Source organism: Bos indicus x Bos taurus, chromosome 5 (assembly GCF_003369695.1).
Source record: "Bos indicus x Bos taurus breed Angus x Brahman F1 hybrid chromosome 5, Bos_hybrid_MaternalHap_v2.0, whole genome shotgun sequence".
Lineage (NCBI taxonomy): Eukaryota > Metazoa > Chordata > Mammalia > Artiodactyla > Bovidae > Bos > Bos indicus x Bos taurus.
This window is the reverse complement of record NC_040080.1, coordinates 36,883,662-36,907,807: the sequence shown is the minus strand read 5'-3', so window position 1 is coordinate 36,907,807 and position 24,146 is coordinate 36,883,662. Positions and strand designations below refer to the sequence as shown.

Genomic DNA, 24,146 nt, shown 5'->3' with positions numbered 1-24,146 from the left:
AGGCAAAGAAATATGATGATTTGTTTTTACAAAGGAATTTTTTTTTGCATTGTCTTTGCTGGGTATATTTCTGTATTTTACATTTTAAGGCAGTCTCCCTTTTTCCTCCTCATCTTCCTGCTTCTTCTCTCCCCTTTCCTCTTTCTCCTCCCCCCCTTTTTTTTCACTTCCTTTTTGTCTCCTCCTCTTCTTCCCTAAGCATTGATATTCAGCAAATACAATGGGGGAAAACATGGGGCATGGAGGGTATGCTGTTCATACCACTTACAAATTGAGAGATGAAGAGCTCTGAGCCACAAGTGAGATGCCATGCTGTATTTTCCATCTGAATTGCAATTCTAGTGTTGTTCCCCATGTAGTCAGGCCAGTTCCTGCAGAGCAGGGTGGCACAACTTTGGAAGTTTAAAACAGTCACTGAAACTCTACAGTTTAAGAACAGAATTTATTTCTATGTTACAGGACTTCTTTTTCTACCATTTCCTTTACTCTTTATGATTTAACAGGAAATTTTAGTCTCTTTTTGTATGCTATAGAGACACATGTGAAAGGAAGTCCAAAAAATATCTTAAGTCAATAATCAAAGTAGGTTTGGAAGGATGCTTTGGTATAAAATCTCAGTTTTATCTTTGTGTGAAAGCGTGTTTTTTTTTTAAATTGAAATATACCTGATTTGCAGTGTTTCAGGTGCCCAGCCAAGTGGTTCGGTTGTGCATGCACACACACAGACACACTTTTTCAGGTTCTTTTCCATTATAGGTTATTGCAGTTTATTGAATACAGTTCCTTGTGCTATATAGTAGAATCTTTGGTTATCTATTAAGGTTTTATGTGCAGTAGTATGTATATGTTAATCCCAAACTCCCTAGTTTATCACTCCCCCTGCCCCTGCCACTTTTCTCCTTTATGACCATTAATTTGTTTTCTTTTTTAAAAAATATATTATCTTTATTTATTTTTAAAAATTTATTTGTTTTAATTGTAGGCTGATTACGATATTGTAGTGGCTTTTGCCATACATTGACATGAATCAGCCATGGGTGTATATGTGTCCCCTCGTCCCGAACCTCCCCTCCGCCCCCCCCACATCCCATCCCTCTGGGTTGTCCCAGTGCAGCAGCTTTGAGTGCCCTGTTTCATGCTTCGAAGTTAGACTGGTCATAGTAATATACATGTTTCAGTGCTATTCTCTCAAATCATCCCACCCTCAGCTTCTCCCACAGAGTCCAGAAGTCTGTTCTCCTTGCATCCCTGGGATAAAGCCCACTTGGTCATGATGTATGATCTTTTTAATATGTTGTTGGATTCTGTTTGCTAGAATTTTGTTGAGGATTTTTACATCTATGTTCATCAGTGATAACTGACCTGCAGTTTTCTTTTTTTGTGGCATGTTTGTCTGGTTTTGATATTAGGGTGATGGTGGCCTCATAGAATGAGTTTGGGAGTTTACTTTCCTCTGCAATTTTTGAAAGAGTTTGAGTAGGATAGGTGTTAGCTCTTCTCTAAATTTTTGGTAGAATTCACCTGTGAATCCATCTGGTCCTAGACTTTTGTTTGTTGGAAGATTTTTGATTACAGTTTCGATTTCCATGCTTGTGATGGGTCTGTTAAGATTTTCTATTTCTTCCTGGTTCGGTTTTGGAAGGTTGTATTTTTCTAAGAATTCGTTCATTTCTTCCAAGTTGTCCATTTTATTGCGTATAGTTGCTCATAGTCTCATGATCCTTTGTATTTCCGTGTTGTCATGATTTCTCCATTTTCATTTCTAATTTTATTGATTTGATTCTTCTCCCTTTTTCATGATGAATCTGGCTAATGGTTTGCCTATTTTATAATCTTCTCAAAGAACCAGCATTTAGTTCTGTTGATTTTGCTGTAGTCTCCTCTGTTTCTTTTTCATTTATTTCTGCTCTGATTTTTTATGATTTATTTCCTTCTACTAACTTTGGGATTCTTAATTTCTTCTTATTCTAGTTGCTTTAGGTGTAAAGTTAGGTTATTTGATGTTTTTCTTGTTTCTTGAGGTAAACTTGTATTGCTGTGATCCTTCCTCTTACCACTGCTTTTACTGAATTGAATCCCGTAGGTTTTGGGTTGTTTTCATTTGTTTCTATGCGTATTTTGATTTCCTTTTTGATTTCTTCTGTGATCTGTTGGGAGAACCATTAATTTTTTTTTTCTGTGTCTGTGAGTCTGTTTCTGTTTTGTTAAGAAGTTCATTTACATCATTTTCTAGAATTTCACATATAAGTGATATCATATGATATTTGTCTTTCCCTGTCTGACTCACTTCACTTAGTATGATAATTTCTAGGTTCATCCACGGCACTGCAAATGGCGAGCATATTTCCTTCCACTTCCTCATTTGTTGTTTCCAACTGAACAGTTAGGAAACTGTCTGTCTGCATTTATCCCCTTCTCCTACTCCATAATGGCCTAGTTTGACCCCTCTTTGCATCCTTTCTGGACCATATAGGCATTCTGTGTTCTTTCCTTGCTTAAAAAAATATGCTACCAGAATAATCTTGATGTGAAATTCTGTTGTTTTAAAAATGTCAACAACAAAATTCTCAGCCTTCAGCAGCATCCCTTTGTCCAATAAACTAGGATGGATTCCTCATTGCACATTTGTGGCCTTGCCAGCACAGCCCTGCCTCCTCTTTTGACTTGTTGCTTACTGCTTCTCACCCCCACACAGAGAACTGGATATCCTGCCCCAGATATTTCTCACATAATAAGTCTCTTTTTCTCTCCAGTTTCCACCATTGCCAGTTGTCAGTATCTTTTCCATTACTTGAAAATTTTTATTGTTCAAATTCCTCCATTAAAGCCATTTCTGACTTACAGGTCCGGATCTGAACTCATCCCCATTTGACCATTTATACTTTTCTTACAGTCTTAACTTTATCCTAGCTTACACCATCGCTAAGTATTAATCTACTAGATTTTGAGGGACAACAACTATGAAATGTCTGTGAAAAATACATTAATAAAAGCTATTGTCTAAGATGAAAAAGTAAAAAGCAAATTCTGCTTTGTGATGGGTTTTTGTTGTTCAGTCACCAAGTCATGTCCAACTCAGTGCAAGCCCATGGACTACAGCATGCCAGGCTTCCCTGTCCTTCATTGTCTCCCGGAGCTTCCTCAAACTCACGTCTGTTGAGTTGATGATGCCATCCAACCATCTCATCCTCTTTCATTCTCTTCTCCTCCTGCCTTTGATCTTTCCCAGCATCAGGGTCTTTTCCAATGAGTGCTGGGTCGACCGCATCTTTTTTTTTGTTTGTTGGTGGATATGCTTCATGGAAAAACACATCATCAAAATGAAAGCATTCAGAAGTAAGCATCTGTGGTACTAAAGGGATCTAAACTTCCCTTACTTATGTAATGATGTTGCAGGAAGGGGGACCCCTTTCTGGGCCCGAAACTGGGCTCTTGTCTAACACTTGAAATGAATTGTCTGAGGAGACAAATGTGCTGACAAAGCAAGAGATTTTATTGGGAAAGGGTGCCCAGATGGAGAGCAGTAGGGTAAGGGAAACCAGAAGAACTGCTCAGCCATGTGGCTCGTGGCTCGCAGTTTTATGGTGATGGGGTTAGTTTCCAGGTTGTCTTCAGCCAATCATTCTGACTCAGAGTCCTTCCTGGTGGTGCACACCTTGTTCAGCCAAGAAGGATGCCAGTGAGAAGGATGCTGGGAGGTGGTTGCACAGGCAGTGTCTCCTTTTGACCTTTCCCAAACTCTTCCGGTTGGTGGTGGCTTTTTAGTTCCATGTTCCTTACCAGGACCTCCTGTTGTAAAACAACGCATGCAAATGGTTACTATGGTGCCTGGCCTGGATGGGTGGTTTCAGTCAGTGTGCTTCCCCTAACAGTGTTTGAAAACATTTGAAATATTTAGGCAAATAAAAAAGAAGTCTTATCTTGCAACACTTGAAGGTGTGAATGGATTTTGTTTACAGGTTCCCAGGAATAGATTATAATTAATATATGGCAACTGCAAGAAGCAGATTAAAAAATTTTTTTTTTCTTTTTTTTGATCATGCCACACAACTTATGGGATCTCAGTTCCCTGACCAGGGATTGAACCTTGGCAGTGGGAGCACCAAGTCCTAATCATTGGAAGCACCAAGTCCTTACCATTGGACTGCCAGGAAACTCCCTAAGAGGCAGATTTTTGTCCCACTTCAAAGAATAACTATTTACAGTTAGTACATTTTTAAAACCTTAGGAGTCACATGTGACTCTTCCCTTTTGTCACTTCTGTTAAATACAGTAGCAGGTTCTATTGGTTCCACTTCCAAAATCCATCAGTTTTTTTGTTCTCTGGTCAGACACTCTTGTCAAATGCACCATGATATGACATGGATTACAGAAGAGTCTCATTACTGAATACCCTACCTCTACCTGAGTCTCGCTACAACCCATTCTCTATATAGTAGTTATAGTGATCTTAAAATGTAAATCAAGTCATATCAGTCATTTATGTAAAACTTTCCATTGCACTAAAAGTTCCTGTTCCTTGTCATGACCTAGAAAGACCTTCATCATCTGAGTTCCATCTACTACTACTTTCCCTCATTTCCCTACCCCCATCTCTGATCCACCCACACTGGCCTACATTCCGTTTCTCATCTGTAAACCTTTTTCTCATCCCAGGGCTTTTGCGTGTACTATTCCCGTTATTTGAATCCTTCTCTCCCATATGATGACATGTCCAAACGTTAAATGCTCAGTGAAGTGTTCCAGATATAGTTTTCCATATGTAGTTTTCCAGCTTCTTCCTACCCCTCGTCCTGTCTTGCTGTTTCATTTTCGTCTTAGCCCTTACCACTGTTTGGAAGCACCTTGTTTGTTTGTTTACCTCTTTGTTGTCTGCTTCTCCCTTTAGAATATAAACTACAAAATCAGGGATTTTGCTTTATTCACTGATTGCTTCTGCTTAAACGTGCCTGGTTCTGACATAGCTGGTTTTTGAATGTTGTTGACTGACAGTAATCCATGAGCTAGATATTTTTGCAGATGCTGAACTTTAGGCATAGAAAGGTTAAATAACTTACCTGATTCATAAGTAGAGCTGGATTTGAAATCCAAGTTTCTCTGAGTATGAAGTTGATGCTGTACCAGATTGCTCCAGAGTCCTTTCTTAGGAAACCTCAACATATAAACTAGGACTATGGCAGTTTGGCTCGCCAGGCAGGGATCTGTCTAACGTGTTAAAGCTCAGGTGCAAAGTCATTTTTGTGTTTCAACACCTCTTTAAGGTGGCATTTATTACAATTGAAATATATGTGAATTTATATTAAAGAAAACAAAGAATATATGTATTTAAGAAAAATGTTACAATGTCAAAGAGAATACCTAATTTTTTTAAAGCAAAATTTCAGTGCATTTACAAACTGGTAAATACATTCTTACAAATGCAGATAATTATTATATTGTCTATTCTAGTTATATTTACATAACGTTTTGTCATTTGTAAAGTGCTCTCAAGTATGTTGGCTGAACTCATCTATCATCAAAAATATTTCATTCTCTTTCATATTTATACATTAGATATAAAAGGTAGTAAAAACAGAAAAAGCATTTACTAGGTCAGAACTTACCTTACTGGGAGCGGGGAGCATTGATTAGTGTTATTGCGTGTGTATATGATCAGTAAACTCAGTTGTGTCTGACTCTTTGTGACCCCACGAACTGTAATCCACCAGGCTCCTCCGTCCGTGAGATTTCCCAAGCAAGAATACTGGAGTGAGTTGCCATTTCTTTCCCCAGGGGATCTTCCCAATCCAGGGATCAAACCTGCGTCTCCTGCAGCTCCTTGCTTTGGCAGGCAGATTCTTTACCACTGAGCCACCTGGGAAGCCTTGTTATTAGTTTTAGACAGTGTGGTAAACCCTGTGATGTAGACATAATCCATAGGCCCATTTTAAAGATGAGGTCTTGAGGTTAGCAAGGTTAGGTAGCTTGTTTGGTCACACAGGCAGGTGTGAACCCCTTCTAGACTGACATACTAGCAGGCATTTGTGATGCTCTGCTATCAGAAATCAGTGTGAATAACATTGTATCATACCTTTAAAGTATAAAATATTGATCAGGATGTTAATTTCATTAGTCAGTTACTGTTCTTCAATTTATTCATTTGTATAAAATACAATAGCACATGTTAGAAGTACTTTGAGAAAAAAGCATCCAAGGATCACTCCCATTTTATTTCTTTCAAAAAAGAATTTTGTTCCATGTGTTTCATAAGCTTCAAATGATTTGAGGGCATTAATATTGGGTACTTTGTTAAAAATATAATCATTTTTCCAAATGGAAATTTTGCAAAATATCTTTTACAAATGGTTTTAATAATGAACATCAATCTTCAAGCCAGTCGTGCCCCCAAAATTTGAATGTGTATAAAACATTAACCCTTTGAGAAGAGAAATTCAGTCTCTCTTAAATCAATGTGTCTATTTTCATCTCTCTAGATGTTATGACTGATTGTATAAAGCATTTGACATGATGTATCTCTATAATTATGGTTTTAAAGTAATAATGGAAATTTTAAAACTCCATTATTACTTAAAAGATTAAATCTGATGGAGAAGCTAGGACAAATTTTATGAGTTTTTTCACATATTTATTAATTCAGCTAATAAGCCCTCTTTATCTGAAAAACATTACTCTAGTTGTTAGGGATATGCAGTCTGAGAAACCGTATTTCTTGACCTCAGTGAATTTCTAGTACATTGAGGGTAAATGTTACATGTACAGGAATCACAAAGCAGAATAAAACTAGACAAGTGGGATGGGGTAGAGTAGGAGGGAGGTGCCAGAGGGAGATGATACCTGTCTACATATAGCTGATTTATTTCCTTGTACAGCAGAAACTAATGCAACATTGTAAAGCAATCATACTTCAGTAAAAAACAAAGCTAAGTGCTTTATCTGTTACAAAGTTCGAGAATCTGACACTGGCTAGAGCATGGTAGATCGATGAATATTTATTATATGAATAAAATACCTGAGTGAATACAAATGAATGAATATTCTACTCTTGTCATTGGCTGCATAATATCCTATTGTGTGCCTATATTCTAATTTATTTAACCCCATTATTATTTATGTTGTTTCCAATCATTTTACTCATGAGGAAGAATAAGATAAATACCTAGGGGTAGAATTTCTGGATATTCTACTTTTGACAGATACTGTAGTCTGTAGAGATTGTTCAATTTATATGCCACAAACAATGCAGGAGATAATTTATCTCCTTGATAATATGGTGTGCTTTGGATTCTTAGATCTTTGCAAATCTTTTAACTAAAAGTATCCATATAGATTTAATTTGTGTCTCTCTTCTTACAAGTAAGGGAAAAAAAAACCTTTCCATGTGATTGAGTCACTGGTATTTCCTTTTCTGTGAACTGTCACTTTTTATTTACTCTTTTTAAGTTTTTTGTTTGTTTGTTTGTTTGTTTTTTTCCCGAAAAAAAAAAATGAGCTCTTTGCCTGAAAGTAGCCAATATTTTTTTTCTCAGTTTTTCATTTGTCATTTGAATTTTTGGGGGCATGTAGAAATTACTTTCTTGTAGGCTTTTTAGGTTTTGTTTCATCTTCCGGAATGGCCTTGATAAGCCTAAGAGGTTGTTTTTAATTCCCATTGAGAATGTTCATGGTTTTAGTTTGCCTGGTCTGTTTGTTTTTTGGTGTGGCTGTTAACAATTTTGAGTTATCTGGAATATATTTAGTTGTAAGATAGAGGATGTGAAATCAACTTAATTTTTTCCAGATGAATAGTCAGGTGTGTGTGCCAATACTAGTTCTTACATAACCCATAAAATTATATATTCTTTTTTCATTTAGGTAAAATTGGTATATAACAGTACACTAGTTTCAGGCTTAGAACACAATAATTTGATATTTTTACACACGATGAAGTGATCACCACAATAAGTATAGTTTCCATCCTTCAGCATGTGTTTGGACTGCCTTGACTCTACGCGCACTTCCTAAGCCCCTTCTCCTCTGAGCTGTTCTCTGTATCTGTGAGTTTTGTTTTGATTTGTGTGTTCATTTGCTTTGTTTTTTAGCTTCCACATGTAAGTGAAATCGTGTGGTATTTGTGTTTCTCTCTGATTTATTTCACTTAGCACAGTAACCTCCAGATGCGTCCATGCTGTCCCAAATGGCAAGATTTCCTTCCTTTTTTATGGTTGAATGGTTTCCAGTTTGTGTGTGTGTGTGTGTGATATCTTCTTTATCCATGCATCATACATTGACAGACACTTTGGGTGCTCCCATTTCTTGGCTGTTGTAAATAATGCTGTGGTGAACACAGGGGTGTATATACCTTTGGGGGTTAATGTTTTCATTTTCTTTGGATAAATACCTGGAAGTAGAATATGTGGATCGTGGCAGTTCTATTTTTAATTAGTGGAGGAACCTCCACACTGTTTTCCCCTTCATCAAATTTATATGCCCACCAATAGTGCACAAGGGTTCCTTTTTCTCCACATCCTCTCCAGTGTTGCTGCTGCTGCTGCTGCTAAGTCGCCTCAGTCGTGTCTGACTCTGTGCGACCCTATAGACAGCAGCCCACCAGGCTCCTCTGTCCCTGGGATTCTCCAGGCAAGAACACCAGAGTGGTTTGCCATTTCCTTCTCCAGTGCATGAAAGTGAAAAGTGAAAGTGAAGACGCTCAGTGGTGTCTGACTCTTAGCTACCCCATGGACTGCAGCCTACCAGGCTCCTCTGTCCATGGGATTTTCCAGGCAAGAGTTCTGGAGTGGGTTGCCATTGTCTTCTCCGCTCCAATACTTGTAATAAAATTTTATTTAATTGAGGGTCAGTTAAGTGTAGATTGAGTACCAAACAGGAAAGATACAATTTGTGTATTTAGTGTTCTTCATATTTAAGAATGCTAGTGTTTCAGTGGTGATTTATCCTGGATATTTTGACCTGATTCAGAAAAGGTACCACTCTGCTCACTTATCTTTCTTGTGCACTAGCCATTCTTATTTTTCTGAGCCTGTACAGGGGTGCTTGACAACAAACCAAGTGTTATTAATAAATGCTTACACTTTCTGTTGCGTTTTTCCCCAACCTGTCAATTTATCTATCTAAACATTTTTTTTCCTGTCGTACTTATCACTGTAATACGTGTATTCTCAGAGATTTTCATTTGCCATTTGCCACCAGTAATTTGGTCTAATTTAAAAATATCACAGACTATGCAATATTTAATGAATAATAATTAAAAATAGATTTCAATTACATCTTAAAGTAATTTTGTCATATCTAGAGAATTTTCAGGATTTGTAAGCCTAATTAGTCAGTTAGCCCAGTAATCACAATACCTATAAATAAAGATAATGCATTTTAGAGAACTAGCCATCTCTGGGCAGAACACTGTAAAAGATAAATTGTTAATAGCAACCCATCTTCTCTCTTATTTGATTTTAAAGAACTCCATATGCTTATTCTCTGACAAAATACCCTTAATGAGATAGTATCTTAGTTGCATTCTAGCTTAGGGTGAAATAGGAACATTTATTTTTTAAATACTTTAAACTTTTATATGACCACTAAAGCACAGTTGGAGTTAATGACACATGCTGAAAGAATGATTGGCTGTTGGTAATTCATTAGTTTTTTCTGATTGAAGATAGGAGGTGTAGAAACCATTAACCCCAAAATACATCCTAGTTCACATTTCAATTCACATTTCAATTCACATTCTGATATTTATATCAGAATGTTTTCTACCTTAATAAATGGAAGTTAAATGTGGATCATATTTTTGGTTACATGAGAAAAATATTATTGTAGTTATTAATGTTCTTGTAAAGTGAGATCATGAATTAATTCCTTTCTTTTCCTAGCCACAAATTTCTGCTTTAATTGTTAAACTATATATAGAAAACTAAATTAGCATTGTCACTTTTTCTTTCAACTTAATCTTTTGTAATATTTTGACAGTGCCGAGAATCTATTTCAGGCCACGTCTTAAAGGTATTAACATTTTACAATTGCTTGAAAAAGTTTTATCATTATCTACACAGCTCACTTATTTTAACTCAAATTCTCCTTTCCTCAGTTGCTTAATTGATTTTCTTTTATTGCTTAGAAATTGTGATTTAGCATTTGACTAGAGTTTACCTCTGGGCATGAGAAAGTAGGGTTTATTTTAGCCAGTTAATGTATATTGTGCAATTTGTGCCAAGACAGAAGACTAAAAAAAAACCAGCTAGAGTGGTTCAGTTTGGGGGACAGAAACACCCTTTCAACAAAGTTTGGGACAGTGGTGTCTCCTTGCTGCTGGCCATAGTGGAATAGTGGTAGCAGCTCATGGGATGTATGAGGAGGGGTAGGGATGAGATTTTCTTGATCACACTGATACGGGGGCTTCATATGCTGGGGTGGCACTGGTGGTAAAGAACCTGCCTGCCAGTGCAGGAGACGGAAGAGATGCGGGTTCGATCCCTGGATTGGGAAGATATCCTGAACGAGGGCACAGCAACCCACTCCAGGATTCTTACCTGGAGAATCCCATGAACAGAGGAGCCTGGCGGGCTACAGTCCATAGGGTTGCAAAGAGTCAGACACGACTGAACCAATGTAGCATACACTCATATACCGTTGGATTACATCTTCACTGGTGTCATTAGAAAAATACTTCTTAGGTACATCTTCGTGTAAGTTGTATTCATAGCAGCACACACTCACTTGACGGTCAGTTGTATCTAACATATCTGGTTACTAAAGGGGAGGTAAATCTATCCCCTTTGTTTAAACAATTGTGAAAACTGGGTTGCAATATGTTTTGAGCAATTTTAAGTTTTATGTTGTTTTTGTTCAGCTGCTAAGTTGCGTCTGACTCTTTGTGTCCCCAACTGCAGCACGCCAGGCTTCCCTGTCCTTCACTATCTCCCGGAGTTTGTGCAAACTAGTGCCCATTGAGTCATTGAGGCCATCCAACCATCTCATCCTCTGTCGCCTCTTTATCCTCCTGCCCTCAATTTTTCCCAGCATCAGAGTCTTTTTCCAGTGAGGTGACTCTTCACATCAGGTGGCAAAAGTGTTAAAGCTTCAGCATCAGTCCTTCCAATGAATATTCAGGGTGGATTTTCTTTAGGATTGACTGGTTTGATCTCCTTGCTGCCCGAGGGGCTCTCAAGAGTCTTTTCCAGCACAGCAGTTCAAAAGCATGTATTAACCATGGACAGAGGAGCCTGGCAGGCTACAGTCCATGGGCTTGCAAAGAGTCAAGACACGACTGAGCAACTAACACTTTAAGTTCTATAATTTTTCTTATTTTCTGTTGCTTAGAAAATAACATATAAGGAATAGTGCCTTCTGTTTGACTTTTGAATGTTTAGAGCAAACCCAGCATATGTGTGAAGCAGTCATTATGGGTGAGTCAGTCAAGTAAAAATTAAGTATTTAAAAAATATGTGCAGCAATTTTGAGGCTGTTGGTCCTTCAGATGGGACTAGAGTGCATTTGCTTTGCTGTATGTGATGGACAGAAGCAGAGACATTGTATGCTGTGGAAAAGGGAAATTTATAAGGAATATTAGGAAAATATTCACTTGGGAAATTTGGACAGTGGTACAATTGATCATTTAGGGTTGGCTTAGAGCTGTTATTGTTTCCTTAAAACTTTAGCTCGAGCTCCTGTCTAAATTGGGAACTTTTTGTGTTGGCAGCTAAAATTATATATTTTCAAAGAAGTTTTTAAGTATCTCTGAGCATCACAAAATTTTCACCAACAGGAATAGCACTGCCACTGCCGTTACTTTCCTTCCATTATATGAAGCAAGCCAGATCCTCTCATTCTCACTCACTCTCATTTCTTTTTATTCCTTCCCTCCTATTTCCATTAATTAAAGAAATCTTCTAGTGACTATCATTATAACTTTAAAGAATATCTTTTTATCCCTGTCCCTTGAATAACAGGTCTAAATAATGTCTTTATCTTCACACTGTGAAAAATCAGGAAATTAACACATCTTCAATTTTCACCTTTTCTTTCCCACTTTGTGTTCCAATGATTGCTTTATAGATGACTGGTTTGCATTGTTATGACTTGTGATGATTGTATTCTATTCTGAAATACAATGAAATCTCTTATAGGTTGATAATGTTTAAAAATCAGTTTTTTTCTGAATAGAAAAATTTATGAGCCTTGCTTGTTCTGAAATGTTTTTATTTAGGCATCACTGTTGATTTTTAGTTTAGATGGTTTATAAACACCTAAAAAAATCTGGTTTTATCCATTGGTCTTTTTTTGCCTCTTTATCACTTTTAAAATTGAAGTATATTTGATTTACAATATTGTTTTGGTTTCAGGTGTACAAATAATGATTCAGTATTCTTGTAGACTAGACTCCATTTATATCATCATACAATATGGGCTTATATTCCTTGTGTTTACAGTATAGCCTTGTAGCTTATTTATTTTCTACACAGTCGTTTGTACCTCTTAACTGCAGGTACATATAATCCTCTGCTCTACCCCTGCCTTTCCCCACTTCCCTTTTCCCAGTGGCAGCTACTAATTGGTTTGCTCAGCAGTCTGTCTATAAAAATATTATTCTACTGACTTCTAGCATCCAGTATTGATGATGAAAAGTCTGATGCCAGTCTGAATTTCTGTAGAAACCCTCTTTTCTCTCTGAAAATTCTTGCAGTTTTCTTTCTGCTATTGGCATTTACAGTGATTTCATAGGGGAGCCAAATAAATGACCACACCGAGGAGCCTTAAAACAACAGAAATGTATTGTCTCCCAGTGCTGGGTAAAAGGCAGAAATCAAGGTGTCAGCAGTGCCATACTCTCTCTGAAGACTTTAGGGAAGGATCTGTTCATGCCCTTCTTGTAGCCTGTGGTCCAGCTGGTAGCCCTTGGTGTTCCTGGCTTGGAAATGCATAAATCTAGTCTCCCTCCATCTTCACATGGTGTCTAGCTCTGTTTTCCTTCTCCCCTTCTTATGAGGACACAAGCCCACCCTTATCGGGCATCAACTTAACTTGATTCCATCTGCAAAGACCCTATTTCCCAGTATGATCACCTTTCCAAGTACTTGGGATTAGCACTTCAACACATATTTTCTGGCAGACACAATTCAACCGATAATAGCATTATACATGTTGATTAGGATATGAACAATATGCTTATTTAATCCTATTTAACACACACAGTAGACCGTTTCAGTTAAGACTTGCATTTTTTTCAACTCAAAGTAATTAATTGTCTTCTGTATTTTCTTAATCATTTTTTCTCTTCCATTGTCTTGGATGTTTCTTTCTGGAGCTTACACTTATTAGATATTTGACTTCCTGGGTGACCCTCCCTACTTCATTTTTTCTCTGTTTTAGTTTCCCTTGGACTCATTTTTATGCATAGTTATTTTATTTAATGGAGAAGGAAATGGCAACCCACTCCAGTATTCTTGTCTGGAGAATCCCATGGACCAAGGAGCCTGGTGGGCCACAGTCCAGGGGGTCGCAAAACAGTCGGACACGACTGAGCGACTAACACTCACACAGTTTATTTAAAATATGGTCTATTATAATACTTCATCTATATTATGAGTCTTCAAGTCTTTTCACATGAATGAATTTTCTAGATAACAGATACTCCATTAGCACCACAGTAATTCTAGATGTATTGTTTTTTTTACAAAGTATTTCTATCTTTTCATCTTCTGTATATTGTCCCTTTGACTCTTTTATGCTTTGTATTGTGGAAAATTCCTTCACTTTCCCAGTTATCAAAGTGTTATTTAGTTGCTCCGTCGTGTCTGACTTTTTGCAATGCCATGGACTGTAGCATGCCAGGCTACTGTGTCCATGGAATTCTCCAGGCAAGAATATTGGAGTGGATAGCCATTCCATTCTCTAGGGAATCTTTCCAACCCAAGGATCAAACCTGGGTCTCCTGCACTGCAGGTGGATTCTTTACCACCTGAGCCACCAGGGGGTCCTTATTCCTTTCTTTTACAGCCAATTTTGAAATTTCTTTTGTACAATCTATACAATCATTTTAATTTCCAAGATTGCTTTATTTTTATTTTCTATTTTTTTGAATGTGGTGTGTGCTCACATTTTCTGAGGACAATAACTATAATTATTTGAATGTTTTTTTTGTGTGTGATTCCCTGAATCATTTCTATTTTCACTGGGGCTAGTTATTCTTTGTTTTAATTAGTTTTTATTGGAGTATTCTTGCGTTACAGTGTGGTGTAAGTTTCTACTGTACAGCAGAGTGAATCAGCTGTACGTATATAAATACCCTCTCTTTTTTGAATTTCCTTTCCATTTAGGTAACCAGAGAGCCCTGAGTAGAGTTCCCTGAGCTGTACAGTAGGTTCTCATTAGATAGTCTGTTTTATTCCTAGAAGTGAATATGTATCAATCCCAGTCTCCCGATTCATCTCACTCCCTTTCCCATTTGGTGTCCGTACGTTTGTTCTCTACATCTGTGCCTCTATTTCTGTTTTACAAACAGGATCAGTTACCAGTTTTCTAGATTCCACATGTACACATTAATATGTCATATTTGTTTTTCTCTTTTAAAAAATATTTATTTACGTGTTGGCTGTTGTGGGTTTTTGTTGCTTCTCACCAGTTTCCTCTAGTGCACAGCTCTAGGCGAGCAGGCTCAGTAGCTGTGGCACATGGGCTTAGTTGCTCCGAGTCACGTGGAATCTTCCTGGACCAGGGATCAAACTGGTGTCCCCCATGCTGCAAGGCAGACCCTTAACCAGTGGAGCGTCAGGGAAGTCCCAGGGCTGTCCTCAGTGTTCTTGCTTTTCCCTGTGACTCGTGGTGGTATGTCATAGTTACAGAGATCCATAAATGACCTGCACGGGCTTCCACTGCAGTTTTGAGAGTCTGTTTCTCTACTGGCTTTCTCATGTAAATGACAAGGCTTACGCTGAATTCTGGGTGAGGGAAGAATACAGGAGTGGGTAGCCATTCCCTTCTCCAGGGTATCTTCCTCACTCAGGAAATGAACCTGGGTATCCTGCATTTTATAAGCAGATTCTTGACCATCTGAGCCACCAGGGAAGCCCCCCCCCACCAAAATGATACACAGGCTTTCTTGGAGTGTACGTGTGTATGTGTGTGTGTGAGAGAGAGAGAGAAAACAAGTTGGAAGTACTAACAAGTGTTAAAATCAGGTTTTTCCTCATGGGTTGAAATCTTTAATATATTTTCTCTTTTTACTGGGGTAACCCCCCCTCTCCCCTGCATTCTTCTTCTTATTTGATCAGGATCTTTGGAGTTACTTCCAGCCCTATTCAGCTTCTCTGTCAATCCCTAACGCCTTCATTTGGCATCTTCTCCAGGCAGGTATTCTTGTTTCTTGAGAGAACATTTCTGCATTTCTCTAACTTTATCCTCTGGGTAAAAGCCTCTGCTGCTTGTCACTCTGTTTATACTTGTCAGAGAGAGGAGGGCCTAAACTTCCCAGCTATTCAGATGTTCTTTCTGGAGCTGCCAGCTGACTATGCCACCTCCCATCTCCACTCTATGTATTGTTTGTCTGAGAACCTAGGAAGGCCTGTTCTAACTCTAATCTCTTGCAGAGCAATTTCTTCTCTTCTTTCTCTGATGGATGAATCTCATCTTCATTCTGCTTGCAAAAATATCTCAACATTTCTGTATTTTTATTGGCAAGCAGTCTTGTTTTTCAGTATTTTGATATGAAATGAAAGTGAAAGTGTTAGTTCCTCAGCCGTGTCTGACTCTTTGCGACCCCATGGACTGTAGCCCACCAGACTCCTCTGTCCATGGAATTCTCCATGCAAGAATACTGGAGTGGGTAGCCATTCCCTTCTCCAGAGGATCTTCCCAACCCAGGGATTGAACCTGGGTCTCCTCCATTGCAGGGAGATTCTTTACCATCTGAGCCACCAGGGAAAACTATGTCTATTAAAATACAAATTTCAGTGGATCTTGGAAAGAAGAACATGTACTGTGTACTATTTTCCAATGCATATTTTCTCATACTTTTCAATTTTTAAATTTCTTGTCTAAGATGTTTTACCGTATGCAGTTTTGTGCATTTTACATGGGTGTGCATACACATATACAGAAGAATTATATTTATAAAATGGACTGTCAGGATTTTGTCATGTATTTTCTGCCTGCTTTTTAATTGTCTTCTGCATCTAGGAAGGTACAAATATATATGATTGTTATACAGTGTTTTCCCATATTGATGATGTATAAAGTATATTTTAAACATTAATCATCAAGAAATCAAATAAGTTCTTGAATATTTAATGAGTCTATTTTAGTCATTGGTCTTAAGAACTGAGACACTTTCAAGTTAAACACTTTTGTAGTTGTGTAAAATAATTTAATGGCAGAACTTGAAGGTTTGATAGTTTTCTTTTTTCCCCCATTTCATTGAGATATAATTGGCATATAATATTGTCAGTGATATATGTATATATTGTGAAATGATTACTACAATAAATGTAGTTAACAATCTCACAGTCATAATTTTTTTTCTTAAAATGGGAACATTTAAGATCTACTGTCTTAGGAACTTTCAAATATATGCTCTAGTATGGCTAACTATAATCAGCATGCTTTACATTACATATCAGAATTTGTCTCATTTTTTTCTTTTGTATTTGTTCTATCTTAATTGTTTTGATACCAGTCGAGTAACTTTAGTCAAATTAAGAGGAAAGTGTTTAAATCTTTCTTTTTCAGCAAAGAATCGTGGAATTGCCATTCCAGTGGATTTGGACAGCCAAGTGAATACTCTTTTCTTGAAGAGTCATTCAAATATGGTGCAGAGAGCGGCCATGGGCTGGAGACTATCAGCTCGCTCTGGACCACGCTTTAAGGAAGCTCTTGGAGGGCCTTCTTGGGATTACAGAAATATTATTGAAAAGTTACAGGTACAATAAGAGCATGAAATGACATGAATATTTTCTAAATTATAATTTTAATATATGTGGCCACATAAATAAACTATGGTTAAAACTATTAAATTCTAGTTGGGTACAAGGCTTTGCTTTCCAATGTCCAACCAACATTATCCTTTTTAAAACATTGCTTCCAGATAGAAGTTGTTGGGAGTCTTTTTCTTTTTTTCTTTTTGAGTAGGTATTATTTAATGTGTTCTGACAGTGAGGTTGGAGAAGGCAATGGCACCCCACTCCAGTACTCTTGCCTGGAAAATCCCATGGACGGAGGAGCCTGGTAGGCTATAGTCCATGGGGTCGATAGAGTCGGACACGACTGAGCGACTTCCCTTTCACTTTTCACTTTCATGCATTGGAGAAGGAAATGGCAACCCACTCCAGTGTTCTTGCTTGGAGAATCCCAGGGACAGGGGAACCTGGTGGGCTGCCGTCTCTGGGGTCGCACAGAGTCGGACACGACTGAAGCGACTTAGCAGCAGCAAACAGTGAGGTAATGGGTCTTAATATCAAAATAATAACTGTAATACATTTGGTGGAATAATTTACTGTAAAGACCCATGTAATAAGTATTTCACAACCTTGCTTCAGTTCATGTCTCAATATCCTTTTATACTTCTTTGATGAGAATGGTGTGAGCACCTTTACTCCCAAATTATTTGCATAGTATCCCACTCCTGTGTTTGGCTGGACATTCTGGGACACTGAGTAAAGAGAGGCATTGTATTAATCTACCCAGACTGCCATCATGAAATACCACAGCCTGGGTGGTTTAACCGACAGAAATTTCTTTCTCACAGCTCTGGAGCTAGAAATTCAAGATCAAGGCGCTGGCAGCTTTGTTTTCTTGGGAGGTCTCTCTCCTTGGCTTGCAGGTGGCATGCGTGCCACCGTACCCTCACGTGGTCTTCCCTCTGTGCACACACTTCTCTGTCCTAATTGCTTCTTGTAAGGCCACCGGTCATTTCGAAGTAGAGCCCCTCAATATGAATTCATTTTACTTGAATTACCTCTTTAAAGGCCCTGACTCCAAATATAGTCACATTCTGAAGCATCGCTGTGTATGTGCTGTGTGCTCAGCCACTCAGTCGTGTCCGTCTTTGCGGCCCTGTGGGCTGCAGCCCTGCCAGGCTCCTCTGCCCATGGAATTTCCCAGGCAAGAATACTGGAGTGGGTTGCCATTCCCTTCTCCAGGGGATCTTCCTGGCGCAGGGATTGAACCCACATCTCTTGCATCTCCTGCATTGTCAGGTAGATTTTTTTTTTTTTTTTTTTTACCACTAACACCATCTGGGAAGCATCAAAGCACCAGGATTAGGGCTTTATCATATGAATTTTGAGAGGGACATAATTCGGCCCATAGGAGATACCTTCCCACTCACATAACCAGTGAAAGATGTCATGGCACAAACTGGAGTATGGCTTGAGGAAAGTTTTTGGCATGGAGAATGGTCACAACATGAACTGGAATAAATATTATAAGAGGTAATGAGTAGATTACTTGGTGAAGATTCAGAATTTTAATAGATGAATGTAGTCGCCCCCATTTGACACAACCTAGAGAAAGCCCGTGCACAGCAATGAAGACCCAGCAAAGCCAAAAATAACTAACTAAATAAATAAAATTATAAAAAAAATGAAGGCAAGGTCAACAGACCTGTTGCTTCTTAGATGGAGATAGAGAGGGAGCATGAGGGACATTGAAGAGGCATGATGATTGGAGACTAGGTAACATTATAGACCCTGGACTGTCAGAAGGAAGGAGAGAATACAGTAATAGGATGTTGGCTGTGCTCATTGAACACACAGTGAATTAGATTTATTGGCTACTGAATGTACTGGAAAGTAGGTCTATATTTGGAGGTAAGAGTTGGTTGGTGTTGCTAAAAGAAAGAGTATGCTGCTGCTGCTGCTGCTAAGTCGCTTCAGTTGTGTCCAACTCTGTGCAACCCCATAGATGGCAGCCCACTAGGCTCCTCTGTCCCTGGGATTCTCCAGGCAAGAATACTAGAGTGGGTTGCCATTTCCTTCTCCAGTGCATGAAAGTGAAAAGTGAAAGTGAAGTCGCTCAGTCGTGTCCGACTCTAGCGATCCCATGGACTGCAGCCTACCAGGCTCCTCTGTCCATGGGATTTTCCAGGCAAGAGTACTGGAGAGGGGTGCCATTGCCTTCTCCGAAAAGAAAGAGTATAGTGATAGGAAAAACAAAGAACATTTTTTTAGGCTGCCAGAAGTTGCAGAATGGCTAAATAAAATGAGGGGAAAAAGGCACAGTCAGAAAGGAGGCAAGCAGGTTTATGAGAGACAGGGGAGCAGACATTTCAGAGGAGAGATTGTCATGTCAACCAGCATAGAGAGGGCATGCTTTCAACTTATTTCAGCATAGTCAGTTCCATTCACTGGATAAATATATATTTGATGAACACTGTACCAGCCACTGTGTTAAGTACTGGAGATAGAACCATGAGGTCTGTGTCCTCATGGAAAATGCATTGTAACCCATTAAGTAAATGATATAATGTTAGATAATTAAAACTGCTGTGAATAAATCATGATAACAGTATGATGGAGAGTCACTGGGAGAGTGATCCTGTAGTGAGGGAGTGCTTCTCCATTGAGGAGACATTGACACCCAAATGAGGAGGAAGAGTCTGGAGCTTTATGGGAAAGGAAGAGTAAATGCAGTGATGCTTTGGCAGGAATGAGGTTAGGGATTTGAGAAACCAAGAGAATCCCATTGGAGCAGATGGGAGCAAAGGAAGACAGTATTATGAAATAAGTAGCCAAATCACGTAGAGACTGCCATGCATGATAAAGTGTTTGGCTTTATTCTAAATGTGATGGAAGATCATTGGGGATTTTTAGCAGAAAATAGGCATGACTTGGTTTACCTTTAAAAAAAACACTGTGGATTTTGAGTGGTGAATTGACTATCGGGTCCAGACAGAAGCAATGAGTTTAGTTCATTAGTCATTGCATTAATTCAGGTAAAAGGTAATGGTGGCTTGGCTTAAAGGGGTAGTGATAGCAATCAAGATAATAAATTTTGGATACAGTTGGTCCTAGAGCCATTGGGGCTTGGTGGATGGATGGGAGAGTTGTGGGATGTTGGAAAGAGAAATCAAGGATGCCTTGGTATAATATGATTAGATCATTTGCTAAGGTAAGGAAGGATGGGAGAGTTGGAATCAAGAGATTCTGTATGGAGAATCTTAAGTGTGAGATGCCTATGTAAGTATCTATATGGATGTGTCAAACAGACTGATGGATGTATGGGTCTGGGGTGGATTGGAAAGATATCAATGCAGGAAATATAAAAGTGGGAATTTTCAGCACATATATGATGTCAAAACCATGCAATTTCATGAGGTTCCTCACAAGAAACTGTAGATGTAGAAGAGAAAGGACCAGGAATTTGGTAAAGGAGTAGTCAGGACACAGATGGAAAACAAGGAAAAATGTGATGTTACAGAACCAAGAGTAGAAGGTGTTTGACGAATCAGGAACAGTGTGTAAAATGCTTAGGTAAGATGAGGACAGAAAAGTAACCACTGAATTTAGCAACATGGTGGTGATTGCAGCTAACTGGTATTCAATGATTACTAACATTAAGGAATGGCCAGTACATGTTACAGGCTGTTTTTTCTTTTTTAGTTTTTTAAGCCATTTTTAAAATGAAGCATAGTTAATTTGGGGGGTAGTGAGAGCTTCTCTGGTGGCTCAGACAGTAAAGAATCTGCCTGCAATGCAGGAGAACTGGTTTCCATCCCTGGGTCCAGAAGATCCCCTGGAGAAGGGAATGGCAACCCACCCTGGTATTCTTGCCTGGAGAGTTCCATGGACAGAGGGGTCTGTTGGGCTACAGTCCGTGGGGTCCCAAAGTGCTAACTGGACATGACTAAGCAACTATTTCACATAGTTAATTTGCAGTGTTGTATTAACTTCAGGTGTATATCAGTGATCATTTTTCAGATTATTTCCATTATAGGGTTATTACAAAACATTGTAGAGGCTACTGTATGTATTTACTTTTAATCCTCACAGCAAGCCTGTGTAATTGCTAGTATCATTATCCTGGGTGTTCACATTGGGAAAACAATGAATTAAAGAGATTACGTAGTTGACCCATGATCGAAATAGGAGATAAAGACTCACATCATAGATGCCTGGACACAGTTTGTTTAGAGAATGAAATGAAGTCGAGAGGTAATCTGAAAGAGAGGTATGTTTTAATGATGTTTTCTTAACTACGGTAACTGTGGTCACATTTGATAACCATATTCTCTTCCTGCCTTTGTATAATATCTAGTTTCCGTTTATGTGATTTTTTTTTCCCTCCCTGGTAGTCTCTCTCAACTATTATGAGGAATTTCTCAGAAAACTTATTTAGTAATTCAAGGAGAAATGATCACTTTTGCTAAAAGGGAAGGAAAGAGTTAAACAAAAGTTAACTCCTGAAATCTAGTCATAAGAAATCAAGAGACTACCAGGAAGAAAATAACTTAAAAGTATATGCTGAGAGTAACAATAAGCAATTGGCAGTTAGTTTTCTGCTTAACAGAATAAAGCTACAGTTATGGGCAAATAAAGTATTGCTTTATGTGAGTGTTTGCTTTTTTTTTGTTTGTTTTCTTAGTTAATTTTAAAACAAAAAGGGGAGGCTTTCATCATTAAATAATGTTCAATAAATTATCATTGCTTATACTTAATTTAAGAAACATGTCAGTTGACTGCTTTCAGCTATAATTAACAGCAAAAAGTGGCTTAAATAATAAAAAATATATTTTTTCACACACAAGAAGTCTGAAACTAGGGCTCTTCCTGAGGTGTTTAATTCAGTAGCTTCGTTGGTCAGGTTCTCAACCACCATTAGTCTGTTGACTTTCAGCTTAAGGCTGGTTTTCAAAGGTCCTTTGAGGTCTGCCTTGTATTTTGAATTTTCACACTCTGAGGCTATCTTAGAAGCCATAGATAGTTTCTAAAGAATCTGCCCTGCCCACTCCCTAACTCCATACACACCCTCACACTCAGCAGACTTCACTTGATGTCTTATTGGTCAAGATTGTGTCACAGAATCACTCCTAACCAGTTGTTGGCAGGGGAAATGGAATGACCAGGACTGGCTTAAACCAATCAACCTTGACCCTAGGGGAGGCGGGCAGGGGCTCCTCTCCCTGACAGTGTTATTGCCTGACTGAGAAAAAACATGGAGATTCTGTTAGCAAGGAAAAGGATAAGGAAAGGCTACTGGTAGATGATCAATAGTGTCTGTCAAAAAGTATAATTTGAAATACTACTAAATGTCATCGAACCCTTGTGTAGTACTAATACTGCTTCAGGTAATATATCAGGGAATTTCCCCCACTGGAAAAAAATGGTCAGTTTCAGGTGACCAGTGACACATATGAAGTCTTTTTTAGCTGTTCCCTGAGCATACTCTAACTCCAATTTGATGAATACCTGTACTGTCTGTGGGCTTCCCTGGTTGCTCAGTTGGTAAAGAATCCGCCTGCAATGCAGGAGACCCAGGTTCAATTCCTGGGTCTGGAAGATCCGCTGGAGAAGGGAATGGCTACCTATTCCAGTATTCTGGCCTGGAAAATTCAATGGACTGTTTAGTCCATGGGGTCGAAAAGAGTTGGACATGACAGAGACTTTCACTTTCACTTTTGCACTATCTGTATTACAGTCCCAGACACTGCAGTACTTGTAGGAGTGGCTTTACTGACTTTGTATCTTTCCTGTATATTCTTAGAAAGCTATAGCTACCCACTCCTCCTTTATCATATAAATGAAAAAGGAGATCCAGGAAGTGTTCAGACAGAAAGCCAGGCTCTGCTTAAAGCACACGCATCCAGTGCTTTGGCAAGTAGGGTACCTCTTCTCTGAAAGTCCCACATCTCATTTCTAGTTAGTATTCATAAGCTTGTCGTATTTTTAAAGGATGAAATCTGAGTCAGGTCTTCACATGTCTTCTCTTGTGCTTTATTCCTTAGGATGTAGTGGCCTCCTTGGAGCAACAATTCAGCCCGATGATGCAGGCTGAATTCTCAGTGTTGGTTGATGTGTTGTACAGCCCAGAACTGCTGTTTCCCGAGGGAAGCGATGCGAGAATAAGATGTGGCGCTTTCATGTCGAAGTAAGTGGGTACAGCCGAGATGCTGCAGGTGCTGCCGCGCTGAGCCTGCCTCTGACGTGCCTGCTTTCTGACGCTGCTGGTGCCTCACGACAGTCCACAGAGCATGCGAAGCGTCTAAAATCCCTGCAAGTGTACTTCCGAAATCATTAGTGTGATTCAATGGAAATTTGGTTTTTGGTGATTTTCAGGTTATCATACTTATTAACATTTACTGAAAATGAAGTGTATCATTGGGCACAAAAATATCACATAAAAGAATATCTTGGTTCTGAGTCCTTTCTATAGCTCTGTGGTGTGAACTTTTAAAAGATTTCAGTTTAAGGTCACTGATTTTCCTTAAGAGAAAGAGGAGGGAAAGGGAACTAGCGTTTATTGAGGTCTTACTATGTGGGCTGTTGTCCTGTGTACGCTTACCCATGTTATCTGTACAAATGCTCTGAGAGATTGGGCCTCATTTTATTTACTTATTTTTTTTTGTATGTTACTATTTATTTAATGAAAGAAATGAGGATATATAACACATATTCATATATTTATCTGCTATCATTAAAAAACAATGATGGAAGCCTAAACAATAAAGGCCACTGTGATAATTACTTCATATGAGGATGGAAGGTAGATGTGATTAGGATGAAAGTTAAACTTATCTGAATATATTTTGTATAAGAGCTGAGATCTTTCAATATACTTTCATTACAGACTTGATTTTACATAACTTTAAAATAAAATGAAAATAAAATGCATACAGTTAGTAGTATAACAACAAAGAGAATAAATATGTCAAATGACTTTAAACACAGTAATTTGAATTCAAAGTCTTCAGATCAGATCAGTTGCTCAGTCGTGTCCGACTCTCTGCGACCCCATGAATCGCAGCACGCCAGGCCTCCCTGTCCATCGCCAACTCTCGGAGTTCACTCAGACTTAGGTCCATCGAGTCAGTGATGCCGTCCAGCCATCTCATCCTCTGTCGTCCCCTTCTCCTCTTGCCCCCAATTCCTCCCAGCATCAGAGTGGCCCAGGTGTGCTTCAGTAACCAGCTGTTAAGTCTCGACCCGGCACTCAGCCATGCT

At 38.7% G+C, this 24,146-nt stretch overlaps 1 protein-coding gene across 1 annotated transcript in view; it reads left to right on the top strand.

Moving 5' to 3' along the window:
* The window catches only part of ITPR2 (inositol 1,4,5-trisphosphate receptor type 2), a 589,478-nt gene that overhangs the window by 296,594 nt on the left and 268,738 nt on the right, over positions 1-24,146 (top strand). Inside the window, exons 35-36 of the mRNA XM_027541575.1 lie at positions 16,720-16,910; positions 22,931-23,073. Of these exons, the coding sequence (XP_027397376.1) occupies positions 16,720-16,910; positions 22,931-23,073 (334 nt within the window). The remainder of the gene's footprint in view (positions 1-16,719; positions 16,911-22,930; positions 23,074-24,146) is intronic.